Raw genomic sequence first — 19,307 nt, 5'->3', positions numbered from 1 at the left:
GCCCTGATCTCAGAATATACTGCAGAAATGTATGGGAAAAAAATATATTTTAGTTCAGGAACATATAATGCAAAAACGCCAACGAAACTTTTATTTTTTTAAAGAAAAATGCAGTTATACTCTTTTGATTTGATTTCATATTCGGGATGGTAGTTAATTGGAATGCTGCCCCACTCGCACCATAGTCCCAAAACCCCACCTAAACCTGTATAAAATCACAGTCCACTCCCCCCGGCCATGGCCACACTCCTCGCCTCGCCGCCCGGCATGTCCTCCTCCTCCCCCGCGCCGGCTGACGCCGAGGGAGGGCAGAAGCCCACGGCGGCGCCGTACGGGTCCTGGAGGTCGCCCCTCACAGCACATGTCGTCTCCGGCGCCGACAAGCGACTCGGCGGCATCGCCCTTGCTGGAGACGGCCGCCTACTATGGATCGAGGGCCGCCCCGAGGAGAAAGGGTGAGTAAACCACTGCGTCAATGCTTAACTGCTTAATTCACATGTTTTTCTTCCCTTGAAACTTCGGGGCTGGTGTGGATTCGAATAAACCGCAAGGCATGAGGCTTCGAATTGCTAAACATTGTGGGTAGTTTGTTATCAATTGTACATATATACGGAGTTGTTTCCATAGCTGCTTGTCGGGGCATCGAACTGCATTGGGCGCCACTGTACCAGAGGACACTGACTAGTTCTATACTTGTATCACCTCAAGTGGATATAGCACTGAATATAAGGAAAATGTTATTTGGAGTTGGGGCGTTATGGTCTCGGCATATTAGTATTTTGTTTACCATCAGATCAGAGTAAAGATCTAATACCTCATATCTTCTAGAGAAAGATTCTCTCAGTTCTGACAAGAGGGGCGACATCCCAAACCACACACTGATTGCACGACTTATAGCTGAAAGTCTGAAACTGTTTTTCTCTGTATAAACGAAACAAACTGTAAAAGTGCATGCACATGAGTATGTCGACGATGAAATATGTTACGTCAACATGCTTGAGAACAAACTATAAAAGTGGATGCACATGAGTAGGAGAACATTCAAGCGTGCAAGCTATGGTCCCAGCGTATTCGTTGTGGCAAATGAAGCCTCTTTCTCCATGTCGCTGCTCTTTTTTGTTGTTGTCTTTCCTGGCTTGCAGTTCGTAGGGTGGTGTTTTTGCTGTTATGTGGGTGTGGATTTTGTGCTGGGTTGAAGTTCTTGTGGTATACATGGAGTACTATTTTTTGTAAGCCACTGGATACCAGCATATATACTCTGAAAACTTTGCTTTTATTGAAAAACAGGTCCAGGTACCTTTTCTCTAAATAAAATTGGGTGAGAAACCAGAGTCTGCCATGAGTGCGTGCATGCTATGCACAAGATAAAATGGTATTGGTGTCATATGAACTGAATGATAAAATCCTTCCTCGCTCACAATCAATGACGCCATGGGTTCCTATTTGTTGTACATACATCAAACTCCTCGGCTTGTGTCAATTACTTTGTATTAATGCTGAATATTTGTTGTACCATATTCAATCTTGGTAGGCTTCAATTAGTTTGCATCTAGACTCAAAATTGAATATTTTTTTCATATTTATCTAATTTTGTGTCCAGGCGTATGGTTATTGTAAAGGAGGATGTCAATCCTGTGGATATCATACCTCCGGAATTTGCAGCACGCACTCTTGTTCAAGAATATGGAGGTGGTGCATTTGCAGTCCAAGATAATACTGTTGTTTTCTCGAACTACAAGGACCAACGTCTGTACAAGCAACCGACTGGAAGTAAGTGGGATGGTAATCACTTATAATGGAGCTACTTCAACATAACTCTAATCCACATGTGAAATGTCAACAGAAACGGGTAGTTAAGTTGGAATTATATGGTGTCAGATACAATAATCTTACATTCCATAACATATCCCTTCATGGGTTACTGCATAGAATGCATATTGTGTTCATTTAAATGGGTAATATGAGTAAATTTATGCAATAGAGTATGAAGGAAAACAACAGGGAAAGAGTGATGCCAACATAGCCGATACAATATACGGAGACTGAAGCCCAAGATTGAATGCCTAAAAAAAATATCTGTGGGATCACCCAGCATCGGAACCAATAGATAGGCCTACTATGGCTCTCTCTCCTAATCCTCATGAGTCATGGATCATGAATGCAAGAGAAGAACTTGCATTTAGTTTGAATACTTATCATTGACAGCCGATGAAGTGATATGATGTGTCTGACAGGAAAACTAGCCAATCTTGTTTGACTGAAAACTGTAAGGGAGGCCTCAACAGCATATGTTTTGTTTACTATGAAAAACTGTACAAGTAAGAAGGCTTTACAAGGATGAGTACACAAGATGGCTAGGGATGGTTGTAGTTGGAGCGCAGACCTTTTTGTGGGTTTATTTAATAAAGGGGCCGCATGCATCTTTCTGATGCAGATATTTCATCTTCGGCAAACTAAATTAATCTATGATGTTTTTTTATTTGAAATCATTTCACATGATTATTACAGTTGGAAGTCTACCTGTGCCTCTTACACCCGATTATGGCGCACCTGACGTCAGTTATGCTTGTGGTGTCTTTGATCCACACTTCAGTCGTTATGTTACTGTGATGGAAGGTACTTCGCATATAATTTGTTTGCAGACGTAAATGCAGTACAGTTGCAGATGAACTACTGTACTCTGACATGCTCGAATTTCTTGATAGATCGGAGAACGAGTAACTTGAATCCCACTACAACAATTGCATGTATAAACTTAAGCGGTGGTGATATCCATGGTAAGACTAGAAAATTATATAGCTTGTACCACGGAAATCTATGTTTTTGTTTGATTCTTCCGGTGTTTACTCTGAGTTGATGTTTTGACTGAAGTACCTCACATATTTTCTGTATTCAAGAACCGAAGGTGCTGATCAGTGGGAATGACTTCTATGCTTCTCCACGAATTGATCAAAATAAAAAGCGGATGGCATGGATTGAGTGGGGTCATCCAAACATGCCATGGGATAAATCAGAACTCTGGGTTGGCTACTTCTCTGAAAGCGGGTAAATGGAATTATCTTTTGAACTACTACTCCGTCCCATAATGTAAGGCGTTTTTGCGAGCTATTTTAGCTTGCGAAAACATCTTATATTGTGGGACGGAGGGAGTAGATATTAGAAGATGCTGTGTTTTCTTGCAAGATAAGTTATGAATGTAAATAACTCAGTTAATCCACACCTTAAATGGATAGGCAGGCACTTTATCAGGTGACACATTGTCCATGTCTACCATGGTACTCAAGGAGTTCCATTGCATGTATATGCCCACCTGTAGGGCCTATGTATTACATTTCCCAAAAACCTTGTCTGTTACCACACCATAGTTACAAAACACATTTCAATAGTTACTAGTGGACAAACACCTGCTGCCCTTTTTTGCCATGTGGGGCATGGCTTACAGCTGCCTGACCAAGTTCATGCCCCGCATGCTGCCTCCCAGTGGCAGCGGATCAGGTTTGCACGGCTACTAACTAACATCCCCTAATAAGAACTAGCTGGGATATGTCGTAATCTCTTTCTTAAGTTAAGATTAGATACAGTTTGTTTCCTTAGATAAGATCCTTAGGATCCAAGTCTGTTTCGTTTACTTGTCATCCAAGCTGATTGGCGCGCCTGGCATATATAATGGCACCCTTGTCTTCGCCTAGGTGCCATACTCCCACCAGATGGTTCCGGGGTGGTGAGAGTTTCAGCCTTGCCCTTCTGGTCTACGGCTATAAAACCCTATACAACTACAGTCCCCAACTAGTGACATTCTATTAATGTCAGTTCTGACTTGGACTTGCATATTTTCGTTCTAATTAAGGAACTATACAGTATTTGCATTTTCCTAAAAGCATATATGGGATTCTGTTTGTATATAACTATATATTAGCTTGCATCATGGTACTGACCAGATTATTGACTCGACTACTGTTCTTAATACGTTGCTGCAAGCTCTAGTATTAAACTCCATTTACCATGTGCTATTACAATTTCTAACTGCTGCTGATTTGTTTGTGTGCAGAGACTTGACCAAACGGGCCTGTGTTGCTGGAGGCAATCCAATGCTGGTGGAATCCCTTGCTGAGCCTAAATGGTCTCCAAAAGGTGTCATTTGCCAGCTAAATTTGCATGTATCCCTTTTTATTTTCTTGAAGATATGATACTATCCTTACTTGAGTGATAAATATGTTCTTCGTAAGCATATTATTTTGCTCTTTTGTTTTGTTTCTGAAGTAAGTTAAACACTTTTTTTGCACGTCTTCATGGTTTCTATAGTGTTCTTGAACAAAGTCAAACAACCTACTCTAGTTGTGATTCTTCATGGTTTCAGTACACTCTTCTATTTGATGATCGAATTGTTTTATGTTATGTTGAGATTCACGTCACTAGTTTCTGTTTGTCTAACAGTTTATTGATTCCACATTTCTTCGAGCTGCTTTAATTAAATGGACTATCATAGTTTGTAGGGAATTCTATATATCAATAAAGGTTACCTTCAATATGGAAGTGCATATGTGCTATTGTTTTCTGGGTCTTCTGTTCACAATTCACACTGCCTAGTGATTCAACTGTTTGATTGCCTATACAACTTTAGTATTAAATATTTGCTTCTACGACAATAAGGTGGCTACTGACTACCAGAATTTGACCATGGCTTGATACATGCAAACTTGCAGGAGAACTGTTTTTCATAAGTGATAGAGGGAGTGGATTCTGGAACATCTATAAATGGGTAATTTTGTTTTCTTTCAGTACTTGAGCTCTGTTTTTCATAATTGACCGAGGGAGTGGACAAAGAATGGGACATACATTTTGATGACACTGTTAGTGTTTTGTGTCATGGAGATTGGAGTAATAACTTCAAATACCTGATCTTTGTCATCACTAGGCATGGTGATTAAATACTACATTCTTTGTCATCACCTGATCTTTGCTTGCATAAAATATATCTGCACTTTGTATCAGGTTGAACACACCAATGAGGTTGTTCCGGCGTACACATTAGATGCTGAGTTCACCAGACCATTGTGGGTTTTTGGCAACAGCTCTTACGTTTTTCTTGGAAAGAGCAATCACATCATTTTAACTTACAGGTTCTGATAAATCTGTAAAGTTGTTTGTTTCATTGTCATATTTTGTTGATGAAACATCTTTAAATACCATCCCAATACCGATGTAACACAGGCAGCTCGGAAGGTCATATCTTGGTGTTCTAGACTGTGATTCAGGCTCGGTTTCATTGCTCGACACCCCTTTCTCCGATTTGTCCAATGTGGTAAGCACCAGCTGCAGGTCCTCTATCTGAAGTTTTTGTTTCATGTATGTACCGTGTCATGTTACTTCAATTTCATGCTGGCCGTTGCGATGACCTCATCCGTGTTCTGGCAGGTTGCTGGAAATGATTACTTCTATATCGAAGGTGCATCTGCAAGTGTGCCAATGTCAATTGCAAAGGTGTCTAGGATGTGACATCCACATTTTTGGTTTTGTACCGATGATGTATTAGAGCATCAACTGATGCAATATGTATGTGTTTCTTTCCAGGTGACTTTGGATAAGAACAAAACAAAAGCAATTAGTTTCTCAATAGTCTGGTCTTCCTCACCAGATGTTGTGCAGTATAGACCTTTCTTCAGCACTCCAGAATTTATTGAGTTCCCTACATCCACCCCTGGGCAGAAGGCGTATGCCTATTTCTACCCACCTTTGAATCCCATGTTTCAAGGTTTACCAGATGAAAAGCCTCCATTGCTGGTCAAAACACATGGTAAGGGAATTAATGAACCCTTTTGATGTCTCGAAATAATTATTCGTACTCAATTTCAGTGTGGCATGCTTGTGTGTGGCATACTTTTGTGTGTGTGTGTGTGTGTGTGTGTGTGTGTGCGAGTATGCGTGGGCATGTACGTGTCTGTTTATTTCATTGAAAGATGGTTTTTTAAATGAGTTGCATGATCCTTTGTTTTCCATAATGACAACAAAACCATGTAGCTTTGATGCTTCCCACAAATTTCAGGAGGACCTACGTCTGAAACACGTGGAGTTCTAGACCTTAGTGTCCAGTATTGGACAAGTCGAGGATGGGCATTTCTTGATGTTAACTACGGAGGAAGCACTGGTTTGTCATTTCCTCTAGTATTTAGATTAGACGGATTCTCAGTTCTATATTGATTGTAATTAAGGCTTTGGGTTCATTTAAATTATTAATTGTTATTACTGTATGCTAAACTATATTGAAATATAAACTCAAGGATATGGGAGAGAATACCGAGAGAGATTATTGAAGAAATGGGGTATTGTTGATGTTGATGATTGTTGCAGCTGTGCAAGATTCCTGGTACGTCCCATCATCAACGATTCTAATAGCATAAGCAGTTTTAGCAATGTTTACAGTGCACCTTATACTTAAATAAGGTCGAGAGCGGGACCGTAGATGAACAGCGCCTTTGTATAACTGGGAGATCAGCAGGCGGATACACTACTTTAGCTTCACTCGCATTCAGAGATACATTCAAGGCTGGAGCATCTTTGTATGGTGTAAGTTCTATCTTTTCAGGATATATTATTTATTGGCTTGCTATAAAAAAAAACATTCACCAGATACTCAGTAGTTTATGCGGTTTCTGTATTTGTTTTCTTAGAAACAGTGCCTGCATTCTCAAAATGGTAATCATGGATAGTTGCTCATCCATTAATTGTATTTATATTTCCATTTGGCTACATTTTATCATTCGTCCTCTTTTCGGATACGAGATAACATCCCTTTCTCCATTTCATTATAAAGCGAAATCAAAGTGTTCTACGTACATAAAGCAGAACAGAAAACAGCAGATGCTAAACCCTACACTGATAAGAGAAACCTATTACTGTTGTCAAATAAATAACTCTCCTCGGGTTGGTAAAGAGCTACAGAAGCTAAAACCGAAGTTTTCCTCTGCTCTGGTGGAGTCCTTGAAACCAGAGACCACCTCTTCTGGTGTTGCCTCTTCAGCATCTTTTTTGACGAGAATAGCAGGAGCTCTGCCTTTGCATTATAGTGGGGAACAAAAGTACGCATTACATAGTACAAATATACGGGGCATGAGAAAAGAAAAAAGAAAAAACTACTTTCCGTCGCTCATGAGAAAAAAAACCACAGATGGAGGAACACGCACCATCACAAGAGCGCTCCTACCCAGCCATCGGAAAGTTTTGCCGAAAAGCCTCATTCAGCAATCTAATATCATCACGAATAAAATTCATCAGAGACCTCGGCGTCATCTCAGTATTCTCAAAAACTCTTCTATTTCTCTCCTTCCAAAGATGCCATGCAATGTATGCAATGTAAGCCTCTTCATCATCGAAAGTTAGCAAAAGGCTGGTTTCCATTTCAGTTGCTATAATGAGAGTACCAAGTACAAACTCAATGGTTGCTTCTGCCAGAAGAGATTCTGCAAGGCCTTTCTTCTTGGAAGTTTCCATTAATGCCATCTGGTGCATCTGGAAGCAAAGAAATTCTAAAATCTTCCATAATATCTGCCCTAGCGTAGGCTTTTGGTCATAAGCCAAACCAGGATTGGAACGGCGCCACAACCACCTTGCTCATTCGGAGGGAGAGCGCAAAGAGATCTCTCTTAGACCTTAGTCCTACTCCAACTATAGGTTGCCTTAGTGTCTGCATTCCTTTGCCTGGCTCAAGGCAGGAACATTCAAGAACATCTTGTGTCCCTGCACGCACCCTTATAGCCCCTGTTTGGAACTCAGGAAAACTTCATGATTCTTGTGGGAGTTCAACACTTTCTTGCGAAATTTTTAAGTTAAGAACAGGGACAAGTGTGATGTGCCTTTTTAGTTGATATATACAGCTAAGAATCTAGCCTCACTGCATATTTGCTGGCTTTGAGAACAAGCTCAAGGAGTGCTCTAGGGACTAGGGCTTATGGACAAATCTTAGTCATCATGCCACCCATAATGACCCTGGGTGCGTTTGGTTAATATGGTTTATTAGTTTGCTAAACATGTTATGAATTCCTTATATGTTTGGTTTCAGTTAATACCACTACTCTGGTATGATTTCAGTAAATACCATATTAACCAAAGTTGACACGAACTTAAAATGGCTCGTTGACTTTACAGGTTCATATCACAAAGTACTCCCTCCGATGCAAAATAAGTGTCCTTGCTTTAGTTCAAATTTGAACTAAAACCATGACACTTACTCCCTCCGTTCCTAAATATTAGTCATTTTACAGATTTCACTAAAAAGCTACTTACGGAGCAAAATGAATGAATCTATATACTAAAGTATGTCTATATACATCTGTATGTTGTCCCCTAATGAATTTTTTTAAAAGACTTATATTTAGGAATGGAGGGAGTATTTTGCATTATAGGAAGTACAAATTAACACATGACAAATTGAGTAATTAACATCAGGCTTGCTAGTATAAATACCAACAGCAAGAAGGCAGCTAACACCTAAGCAAGCACCAAGCACCAAGCAGCCAATCACAACCTGGTGGATCCATGCTGCATTAGTCATATAGCATTTTCTTATAGCACGAAACATTTTAGTATTAGCAAGCACCAAGTAGATAGTGTACACATGCCAGTTTAATGTCACAACGAACTAATGCAGTGCGGACGGCCACTGTTTCATCCTTAATTGTGAGTCTGACCAAAGGAGAAGAGCCCAATTGTCAAGGATGAGCGTTGAGAGGTCGATGGACTGGGCATTGCAAGTGTTCGGTGCTTGGTAATAACCTAATTAACTCGGTTTTGTACCAAATAAACCAAAACTTTGGCGGTTAGTAAGGCGGGTAACCAAACGTCCAGCCTTGCATATCGGTCGTAGTGCTGGTTCGGTACCATATTAACCAATAACCATAACCATACTGCACGCTTATAATTGGTCGTTTTCATTAGTAGACTGGTCGAATCTTGAAAATGCAGTTTAGTGTCATCTTGGTTTCTAAAATTTAGTCATTCTATTTTTTTGCTGTTTGTTTGTATAAACATAAAAACTAACTATTTTGCTGAACTGATGATCAGATTGGTGATTTGTCTTTGATGAGAGCAGACTCACAGAAATTTGAGTCCCATTATATCGACAATCTTGTCGGTAAGAACGTACCTCATCATTTTGGTTTTGGAAAGAGATGTTCAACGCATCAACTGGTATGATTTAATAGTTACTTCTTCCACTCATCGTCTCATCCTTTCAGGAGATGAAAGAGCTTACTATGAGAGATCACCAATCAACTTTATCAATAAATTTACATGCCCAGTAATTCTATTTCAAGGGTTGGATGATAAGGTAGGTGCTAATCATCAACCACATTGGTTATCATGAATTCATGAGTACACAAGTCGGTAGAAACATGCACATATGTGTTTCTTTAACATATCAAGTTATCTTTGGACTCTTGAGATTCTGTTTCTTCTGTAGTGGATTACCACTCTGTTCTTTGGGTTGTCATATTATAGCCCCTCCTGTAAAACTAAAGTTCTTTGGACTCTGTTCTTTGGGTGGCCAGGCTTCCGTATTTTCATATGGTTTGTATGTACTTGGTTGAAAAACTTAAGCTTGATGAATCATTGCTGCAACATTTCCTTGTGCAAAATGTCTGGTGCAGTCTCACAAGCAAAAGTTTGCGCTGGTCTTGTGCAAAACTACAATCTGTATTTAGCTGGTGGAAGTGTGTAGCTGAAATAGACCCTAGCAACATATTTCACTTGCCTTAATGTTTCGCAGGTCGTACCACCAAACCAGGCACGCAAAATATACCAGGCTTTGAAAGAAAGAGGTCTGCCTGTTGCTTTGGTTGAATATGAAGGGGAGCAGCACGGGTTCCGCAAGGTTGAATATTGTACTAATAGTTGCCTTTCTACATCTTCTACCCTGTCAACTTTCAAGGTTGTCATGGTTTTCATCTTCATATTTTTCACTCTGACACAGGCCGAAAACATCAAGTTTACCTTGGAGCAACAGATGGTGTTTTTCGCTCGATTAGTCGGGAAATTTGAGGTGGCGGATGATATAACTCCAATCAAGATCGAAAACTTTGATTGATGTGCAGAGGAAACAATCGTAGCATCAGCTTACATTTTCTTTCAGAACTTGGCTTCTTAATGTAATGCTGTCTTGTGGCTGTGTAACTGTTTACGTGTGTTTACAGTACTGTTTATGTGTTTTACGGTATGTCTCTTCACATTTGTTTTGGATTATATGAAAGAGAACGACATGCCCCGTCCGTATTGTGTATGCCCACCGTGATGTTTTCTACTTGCACCAACAGGCCTTCGGAGCCGCACCTCAATCAATCTCAGCATGGCTCTGAGATCGATATGGCCATGGTTGGCGCGGATGGTCTCTGGCAGACCATGGGCTGAATTCAACATACAAGTATCATCGGACTCAATGGCCATCTACAAAGTAGCCACCAAGTGCACCATCGCCGAAGGTTTCACAACTCTATTCTGGACAGATCGGTGGCTTTGGGAGGGCCGCATATCCAGGATATCATGCCCAGCTTATCAGGTGTAGTCAAGAAGAACGTGATTAAGGTCCGGATGGTGAACCATGTTATTTCAGGAGAGTGGTGGCGCGAGGTATCGCCCAATATGACCGCCCAGGAAATTCATGAATTCCTCAAATTGGTCAATCAAGTTTGGAACGTGGAACTAGTGGATTTAAAAAAAAAAAAGGAGGAATACGTCCGACCTCTGCATCAGAGAACGTGGAACTAGTGGATGGTAAAGTTTCTTTGTAGCTCGTCCTACATGAAGCCCCTTATCCTCTGATGCTGAAATGCATGGCTTAGATAAGGGGTACCATGAAGGTCGAGCTACAGAAAATCAGTCCTAGTTGATGGAATGAGAAGACAAGATTACTTGGATTTGGGAAGGAGATGGCTTGTTTTCCGCGCGATCAGCCTACCGTGCACACTCGGTTGGGCCGACTGAGGCTGCATGAGCCACGAAAATTTGGAAATCAAGGGCACCGACAACATGCAAGGTCTTTTCCTGGCTTGCGGCAAAGAAACGATGTTGGACGACCGACAGACTGCAGCCGCGACTGTTGCCACACCCGACGGCATGCCCGTTCTGTGACTAGGTGCCCGAGACGATCGACCATCTGTTTCTTTGGTGCGTACTTGCTAAACAGGTCTGGTCGGTCATGGTCATCACAGGCAACTCGGGAAAGCCCCACTGGACACCAGTACAAGGTCTCTAAACATACACGAAAAGATGAGAAAAAAAGCTTGGACGGTGATCACTCCGGTGGCTTGGAGCCTGTGGAAACACAGAAACGACATCGTCTTCAACGGCGCATCGCCCTGTGCTGACATCTGCTGACATGGTGCTTGAGATGATCGACACGGAGGGACAAAACTGAAGGGTAGTGGCATTGCTGCGGCAGGCAGGATCGCTACCTGTTAGGGTGGATCGGTCGAGTAGTAGCAAGTAGTTAGTCTGCGGTGTCTTGACTGGTGGATCCGTGGGTAATGTGTAAATGAATGTTCTGCCATCTTAACATCTTCTATCTATGATCTTGATACGTCTTACTTGACGTATCCTTGAATTCTTTTCTCCAGGGAACGTTTCAGGAATTGCCATCCTATAATGGAGACACTTGTTATCCTATAGTAACAGAGGGATTTTCCATGCTAAAGAAGAAAGGGTCTGGCTACGCATCAGTCGACTGAGACTTGGTAAAGTCTTAATCAGGCTGACGTCATGCATGTGGGCCTTTTTTCTAGCAAAATCATAGTGGCGGTGTATGTTTTCTTTTCATCGGCATGTCATCGAGCTAGGAATTAGTGTTGCTTTTCTCTTTTCTTGCTATAAGCCGTGTGTAGTCGCTCATGGGCTAGGAATCAGCCCGTTCTTTTTTTCATTGTTTCCTTCACTGGAGCATTACTACACCTTCTATTTCGATCCATTTTGCTACCATTTTATATGTATCATTTTTTCTTACATTTTTAAAATTATTTTGTGTTGTTAATATAAAATGAAAAAAAATCGAACTGCATAAATACATTTTGAAAAAGAAGTCCTGATTTTTTGAAAATGCCTGTGTTTTCAGAGAATGTTCCTCTTTTGGGGGAAATGTTTCGGAAACATATTTAAAATATTTTAAAAATACTTATCTTTTCTGAAAGGTTGGTATTTTAAGTAAATCAACAACAATTAATATGGATCCAAGGGAGTAGCATTTTCCAACAAGTTCCAGTTTAACAAAATATTCATATTTTTAAAAACCTTTATATTACTAAAAACATACTTGATATTTTCAAAAGTTGCATTTCAAAATAATGTTTGCGCTTTTCCCAAACGATGGTCAGATGTTTAAAAACAAATCATATTTTTTAAAAACGTTCACTTTTCGGAAATATCTTTCCATTTTCTAAACCGGTTAAAAACAAGACAATAAACAGACGCTCGCTAAATCAGTGGCAATTTATATGGATTACGGGGAGAAGCATTTTCAAAAAACTAAAATATCATTATGTTTTAAAAACATATTAAAAATGTTTTCATTTTTCAGCAATACCTTTTCATTTTCTGAGCGGAATGAAAAAGCTGCCAAAAAAAGTTCAATACAGTACACATGTCTTGGTTGTCTACATCGGGTGGGCTCGCTATGATGGGGTAGCCCAGTCGGTAGCCCAGTCGGTACTGTGGAGCACTTTGAGGGCCGTTGGAGGTCTAGATCCTTTTTTTTTTTTTTGCGGGCCGTTGGAGGTCTAGATCCAGCTTGTACCTCCTACCTGTCGCTCTCTGCAGCAGGGAGTCGGGGGCACGCACACGGGCTTCTCCCCGACTGGGCCGACCAAGCTTTTGTCAGAAAAAAAAAGATAATTTTCTTTTTATTTCCCTGTTCCTTTTTTCTTTTTCTGCTTATTTTTTAAAATAAAAAAACATTTAATTTCTCAACTATTTTTTAGAAACATGAACGTTTTAAAAAAAAAATTAAAACACTTAAATTTTTTAAAGCATGGACATTTTTCAAATTTTGAGAACAAAGAATAATTTTAAAAAATATTGAACAAATCTGGGAGCGGGAACAAATTTTTAAAGCATGAATATTTTTTGAAAATTGAGAACATTTTTTGAAAATTGAAAACATTTTTGAAACATAAACAGAAAAAAGGAAAAACAAAAAAAGAAAACAAAAAAAACGGTTCAGGGTTCCCAAAATCGGAAAAACCAACTGGAAAAGTCTAGAATGTTCCTAAAACCGGGATCTGTGAAATGGATTAAACAGGCCGGCCCAGTGCGTCTATCTCTCACGTCACCCTGTGCAAAGCGTCAACAATTGGACGCATTGAGCGGCATATAGGATTTTCCTTAGAACCCATCACCTTGTTGTAAACAAACTGTCTGACTACTTTTCGGAAAATCCTATCTGGACTGGTCAATCGTGAGCAGCCAACCGGGAAAACGGCGTGTCCTTAGAGAGCGCTCGCTTCCTTTGCGTGTGCCAGTCCACGTGGGGATGCACGTGAGCGCTGAGTACCACCCTTCGCAATGGTTGTGGAGGTCTCGCAATGGCGCAATGGTTACATGGTCACGGACGATGTAACGGGACCTCCTATAACAGGATCTGTGCGCTAGGAAAGAGGACAGCGCGCACCCTCCCCTCCCACCCTTCGCTCCCCCGCGCGACGTTGGGCTGGTCCTGGTGTCGGGCAGGGCTCCCTTATTTTTTTCCCTTTCTTTTTGTTTTTTGTATTCTTTTCTATTTTTTTCTTCTCTTAAAAGTTAGGGGTTTTAAATAATTACAATTTCAAAAAAAAATGTTCGCTATTGCAAAGACATGTTCATGGATTTCAAAAATATCCACAAATTCTAAAAAGTAAATATTTTTCTAAATTTTCTAGATGCTTTTTAATTTTGATGAAGAAATTTTGAATTTTCATGAACAACTTTTGTATTTTCTGGACAGAATTCAAAATCAATAAATAATTTATTCAATTTGTGAAGCTTTTTTGAATTAAAGGAACAAATTTTGATTTTGTAAATATATTAATCAATTTAAAAAATGTCTGATTTTTTTTGTAAAGTCCACTGATTTGAAAAATGTTCTCAGATTTCCGAAAATGTTCATGAATTGGGAAGAAAAAGAAAAACGTCCACTGATGAAGAAGTCCGCTGATTTGAGCCATATGACTATATGAGCCCGAGCTTTTGCTGCCGAAGAAGCGTGGCTGGACGACAGCGAGTCTACAATCACAGTCGAAATTGCAGGAATTATTAGCTGCTGTAATTCTCTGCTGGTCTTGCAATTTAGTCATTTCAAGTGTGATTTATTACAAGAATATTATTATTATTGGTTGCCCTGAGACTTATTGAGGTCTGAGATAACTGCTGTCTGTTGTCCACTGTTTTGCAATGGTCGATAAGCGCCACACCAATACCAGAGCAGCTTTCCATTGATCTCAGCGGGAATTCCTCGAGAGCTATCAGTACTCAGAGACCTACGCTTGCATCTTAACAGGAATTCCAAGTCATTCTTAACTGTATTATGCTTGCATCCCGGGTGGAACGCTTATAGGACTGGACATGCCCTGAGACTTACGCTACTACTAACGTCCACTGATTTTGTAATGGAAGGAATTGTCATTTTCGCAGCAATCAATCTTATAGGACTGGATTTCAGCCTTACACTTTTACTTCGTTGTATTTTCCACCTTCAGATCTCACTTTGCAATCAATCTTGAAGGGATTGACAACCCCTTTATAGCGTTGGGTGCAAGCTCGTTTGTGTTTGCGCAGGTATAATGGGCACTTGGCTTGATTCTCCTACTAGATTGATACCTTGGTTCTCAAACTGAGGAAAATACTTACTGCTCATGTGCTGCATCAATCTTTCCTCTTCAAGGGAAAACCAACGCAAGCTCAAGAGGCAGCCGGGGATTTCTGGCGCCGTAGCAGCCACGCATGTGAATGCGCATGAAGCCAATGAACTCGGTGTAGTTAGTACCATCAAAAATCACCGGACAACGAGGAACAGCAACATAGCCGGATGCAGCAGACATTTTTTTTTGGACTATGCGGAGCGGGGCTGGATCCCACGAGCGGCGGCTGGATCACACGAGCGGATCACACCAGACAACGGCTGGATCCCATGAGCAGGGCGCTGGATCACACGAGTGGCTCAATCTGGAGCAGATCCACGAGCGGCGGCTGGATCCCACGAGAAGGGGCGTTGGATCCCTAGTGGCTCGATCTGGAGGCTGAGCGGGTCGAGCAGATCGGGACGAGCAGGGACACTGGATCCTGAGTGGCTCGATCTGGAGGCTGAGCAGATCGGGCGGGACTCAGGTCGAGCAGATCGGGCGGGACGCAGCAGGTCGACGAGCAGATCGGACGGGACGAGCAACTTCGAGCGGGAGAGGAGAGGCTGCGAGCGGAACGGGGCAGGAGGAGGAGATCGAGAACGGGCTTCGATTGGGGAGAGGAGACGGATCAATTGCACGAGTTGCAGCGTGCAAAAAATTGACCTAGCTCTAATACCATGTTAGGAATATGCAACTTGTATTTCCATGAGGCCATAGGCCGATATATATACATGTACAGATGTGGACTATATGCAGAGAACCCCTTATACAATGGGATAAATACAAAGGGGTACATGGCTATATTATATATACTCTAACACTTTAAAGTTAAAAAGGAGGATTAGCAAATTACTTAGTCTCAGTTTTATTACGCAAATGACTCGTTGCTTAAAAGATCCGGCACTTGAGGCTCTCCATATCTTCCCAACTTGTACCTGACAATTCTATCGGATTTAGACAAGCATGTATTCGGTACAAGAAATATCAAAATATACGTTGATACAAAACTAGCACTTAGCTTGAGGACTTTTTAGGCGACACCAACCAGCTTCATCATGAAATACATCCAAGGAAAACTGGAGTCCCAGCACAAAGGTTTGGGCAATAAAAGAAAACACAAAGCAGCACACAGGTTCTGCTGCTCTGCTAGCTATTACATGATTCCACCTACAAGTACATGCTCGATACAACTATTCAACCATTATTTCAATATTTTTATGAGCTAAGCGCATCATCCCGTGCATTGCATCACACATCAATATTTTCACTCATGTCCTCGGAGATTTCAGTCAGCTCGGACGACAAATGGTAAGTATCCTCGGCATGGTTGTGCCCTTCATCACAGAAGAATGGCCTCGAAGGCATTTGCAAGCTATGGATGCCACCTTCCAGCATCTCTATGACATCACTCATCGTCGGTCGATCTTGACACCTCATTTGAATGCACCATAGTCCAACAATGCACAGCTTCCTCTCCAACTCATGCATCTCAGTATAAACATGAGCAAATATCTCACCCACATGATCTTGTTGAGTTAGCCGGTCATACACCCACGACGGATAGTACGCTTGGCTCGTGTTTGCCGCATTTGGATCAGCATTCCTTCTTCCTCCGGCCATCTCTAGCAGCAGCATCCCAAAGCTGTAAACATCAGACTTGCTCGATATGGCGCCGAAGCTACGAGATATCATCTCAGGAGCTATGTACCCAATTGTTCCCCGTAGGGCTCTCGATGGCACAAAGCTGTTGTCCCTTGGGTATAGTTTCGCGAGACCAAAATCAGCAACTTTGGGGACAAAATTGTTGTCGAGAAGGATGTTATGTGGCTTGATGTCAAAGTGCAGAATCTGCATGTCACAACCCTGATGAAGGTAGTCGATCCCCCTTGCAATGCCCAAAGCTATCTCGGCGAGCTTGTCCCAGCAAAAACTCTTCCCGGATGAGAAGATGTACTTGTCCAGAGAACCTTGAGGCATGTACTCGTAAACCAGTGCTCTCCTCATTTCCTCTGAGCAGAATCCCATGAGGCGCACCACGTTAACGTGATGGATCCTACCGATAGTTGAGACTTCATTGATGAAATCTTCTCCATTGCAATTAGGATTGCCCTCTAGCATCTTGACAGCAACATGAACATTGCCTGGCAATAGCACACCCTTGAACACAGACCCGTAGCCTCCCTGACCCAGCTTATCTCTGAAATGGCTTGTGATTGCTGTGATGTCAGTGTAGGCATACCTCATTGGACCTAGCATTTGTTGCATTCGGAGGAACTTCTCGACAGCATCGATTGTGATCCTCGTTTTCCAATACTTGTGGGCGAGGAAGATCAACACAGCCAGCGGTGCCAACACGAACCTGCATAGCACTGCATAAACAAGTTTATATAGGGTTTGATGAGTACACACATGCATAGATGTGATGATGAAGAAACTGCAATTAAAAGTGCAAAATTCTGAATTACCAGCTAGCCACTTCACACAGAAGAAGGCGAATGGTATGAATGATAAGGCAGGATAAGCAAATGCAGTTACACGCAGTGAGCACTCCCAGAAGACTCCATCGACCAAAAGAATTGCCAGAATACAATTGATGGCGCCATCACTACACACTCCCGGCAAGTCGCTGCAATACCATCCAACGAGACATAAAAGGAATGAAAGAGGGGCTCATGTTTTGGGATAAGACAGGTAGGTATATACACTTATACAGGCACAGATATCAAAACCCCAAACTCACCGAAACTGGCGTATTAGGCACTCTTTGATGCTTGTGCTCCTCCTGGAATATCTGAAAGGGAATCGAACAGCAAATCCAATCCTCATGGATTTCACAACATCTGCATAACTTGCATTTTCTAGCGGCTTGTTGCACCAAGGCCCCGGACTGTCCCAAGGCCAAGGAATCATAGCCAAGTACCCACAAGAAGGCTCGAGATACTCCATTAAAATAGATCCATAACCAGTTAACACATAAACATAGGTATCATTGGTGCTAAGGCAAGCAACAGGTATGTACATAGCATTATTCTTGACTTCCCGAGAGCATTTAAGAAAGCAAGCCTGCCAACTTGAACGGGGGTCCAATTCGACTTCCATGCCGTCATGGTATCTAAAGGGCGGCCGATTCCACCGAGGTAGAGGGCAGCTGTTGTATAAACCCATGTCGGCAGCGACGACCCAGAAGGAAGAATCACTGTAGTTGATGGAAGATACATAGTATGTTGCATCGTCGATGCGAATTGCAGCCTTTGCATCACTGCAAATTAGCTCATAAGATCGTAACCACACCCAGGTGGATCACTTGCCTGAAGAAATGGGGACGATACATTTCTAAGAGGGCCGCACGAGAATGAAGGACAATCAGGGTCTTGATGTCGCCCTTCAGCCTGACCTGCAACAAGAACTGCAAGCACACATAAGAAAGTTAGGGAGTTGAGAACAATGGGCATCGCCATGGCGAGCTGTTTCACAGAAGCACAGATACACGGAGGAATAGTCAAATGAGGGTGTGGCTGTTTTAATTTTTCTTACCTCCACAAGTGGGTAGTTACATGCCAACTAGTGGCTGTACAAGACAGTGATGTTGACTAGGAGACTTAGCTACTACCCGCCAAGCTAAAGTTTGGTAAATACATACCATCTAGTGGCTCATCAAGGTGATGGTGATGTTCTTGACTCCAAACCTCTGGATTAATGGGAGAGTGTCCAAATGTACTACTCTAGTCACAATTCTGTCCAGTGCTGTCCTAGTCACGATAACGTGGAATTCAATGCCTTAAGAGAATGACAAATAAAAGGGACAGAAAATGAAAAATACTAACAAAATATCATTCATTTGAGATATTAAACGTATGGGTAGCAAAGTATGTTCTGCATAGGGTAGAACTAAAGTTGTTCCAGTTTTTTTAATAGATCTACTTAGAGCTGAACTACTTTCCCACACCCCTCCTCTAAATAACCATCTACCATCTTTTGCTTAATACCTTTAGCACTAAGTGTACATTATCTGGGCAGATGCATTTGATATTTCCCCTGGTTTCTATTGCCTGCAAATTAGACGTTAGAATGGATAGCATTTCAACAGCGCACGACTGGTAGCTAGCATAGAAAAATAAACTAATATCTAAAAGTTTTTTCCTTTACAAGAGTAACTGAAAGCATCTCCATAGTGCCTGGCTGATTATTTCCGATGATGATTGCACTATAAAACTAATATCTTTAGCACTAGTACTCAGCCTGTAAGTACTCCTCGTCAGTCATTCAGCTATCATAAAAAGTCACCAAGCCATGTCATAATACAAAACTATGCACATGCTGCCTTGCTGATCCAACTTCACAGGATTGCAGGGAGTCTAAATATGGTTGGTATACGCCATAATGTGTATTAAATGGTTTTCACTTCAATTCGCAGTCTGACGGTAAACTATACAGAAACAGATATTACAACAATTT

General features: G+C 41.5%; 1 protein-coding gene and 1 pseudogene across 2 annotated transcripts; one reads left to right on the top strand and one right to left on the bottom strand.

Moving 5' to 3' along the window:
• Nucleotides 1-226: 226 nt before the first annotated feature.
• On the top strand, nucleotides 227-10,261 carry LOC123439164 (dipeptidyl peptidase family member 6-like). The gene is made up of 18 exons (XM_045115907.1): nucleotides 227-455; nucleotides 1,601-1,770; nucleotides 2,509-2,616; nucleotides 2,706-2,777; nucleotides 2,898-3,045; nucleotides 4,049-4,131; nucleotides 4,704-4,759; nucleotides 4,993-5,120; nucleotides 5,212-5,302; nucleotides 5,416-5,481; nucleotides 5,572-5,794; nucleotides 6,044-6,145; nucleotides 6,279-6,364; nucleotides 6,442-6,564; nucleotides 9,058-9,127; nucleotides 9,231-9,322; nucleotides 9,761-9,865; nucleotides 9,965-10,261. Exons 1-18 carry the CDS (start codon nucleotides 238-240, stop codon nucleotides 10,076-10,078), a joined length of 2,055 nt encoding a protein of 684 aa, XP_044971842.1. The 5' UTR covers nucleotides 227-237; the 3' UTR covers nucleotides 10,079-10,261.
• Nucleotides 10,262-15,879: 5,618 nt separating this feature from the next.
• LOC123439163 lies at nucleotides 15,880-18,367 on the bottom strand (annotated as a pseudogene). The gene is made up of 3 exons (XR_006630038.1): nucleotides 17,593-18,367; nucleotides 17,318-17,478; nucleotides 15,880-17,221 (listed from the first exon to the last, which is right to left on the bottom strand). The product of XR_006630038.1 is annotated as a rust resistance kinase Lr10-like (transcript).
• Nucleotides 18,368-19,307: the final 940 nt, after the last annotated feature.

This window comes from Hordeum vulgare, chromosome 3H, assembly GCF_904849725.1.
Source record: "Hordeum vulgare subsp. vulgare chromosome 3H, MorexV3_pseudomolecules_assembly, whole genome shotgun sequence".
NCBI classification, from domain to species: domain Eukaryota; kingdom Viridiplantae; phylum Streptophyta; class Magnoliopsida; order Poales; family Poaceae; genus Hordeum; species Hordeum vulgare.
The sequence above is the reverse complement of the archived record's forward strand: the minus strand, read 5'-3'. Positions and strand labels throughout refer to the sequence as shown.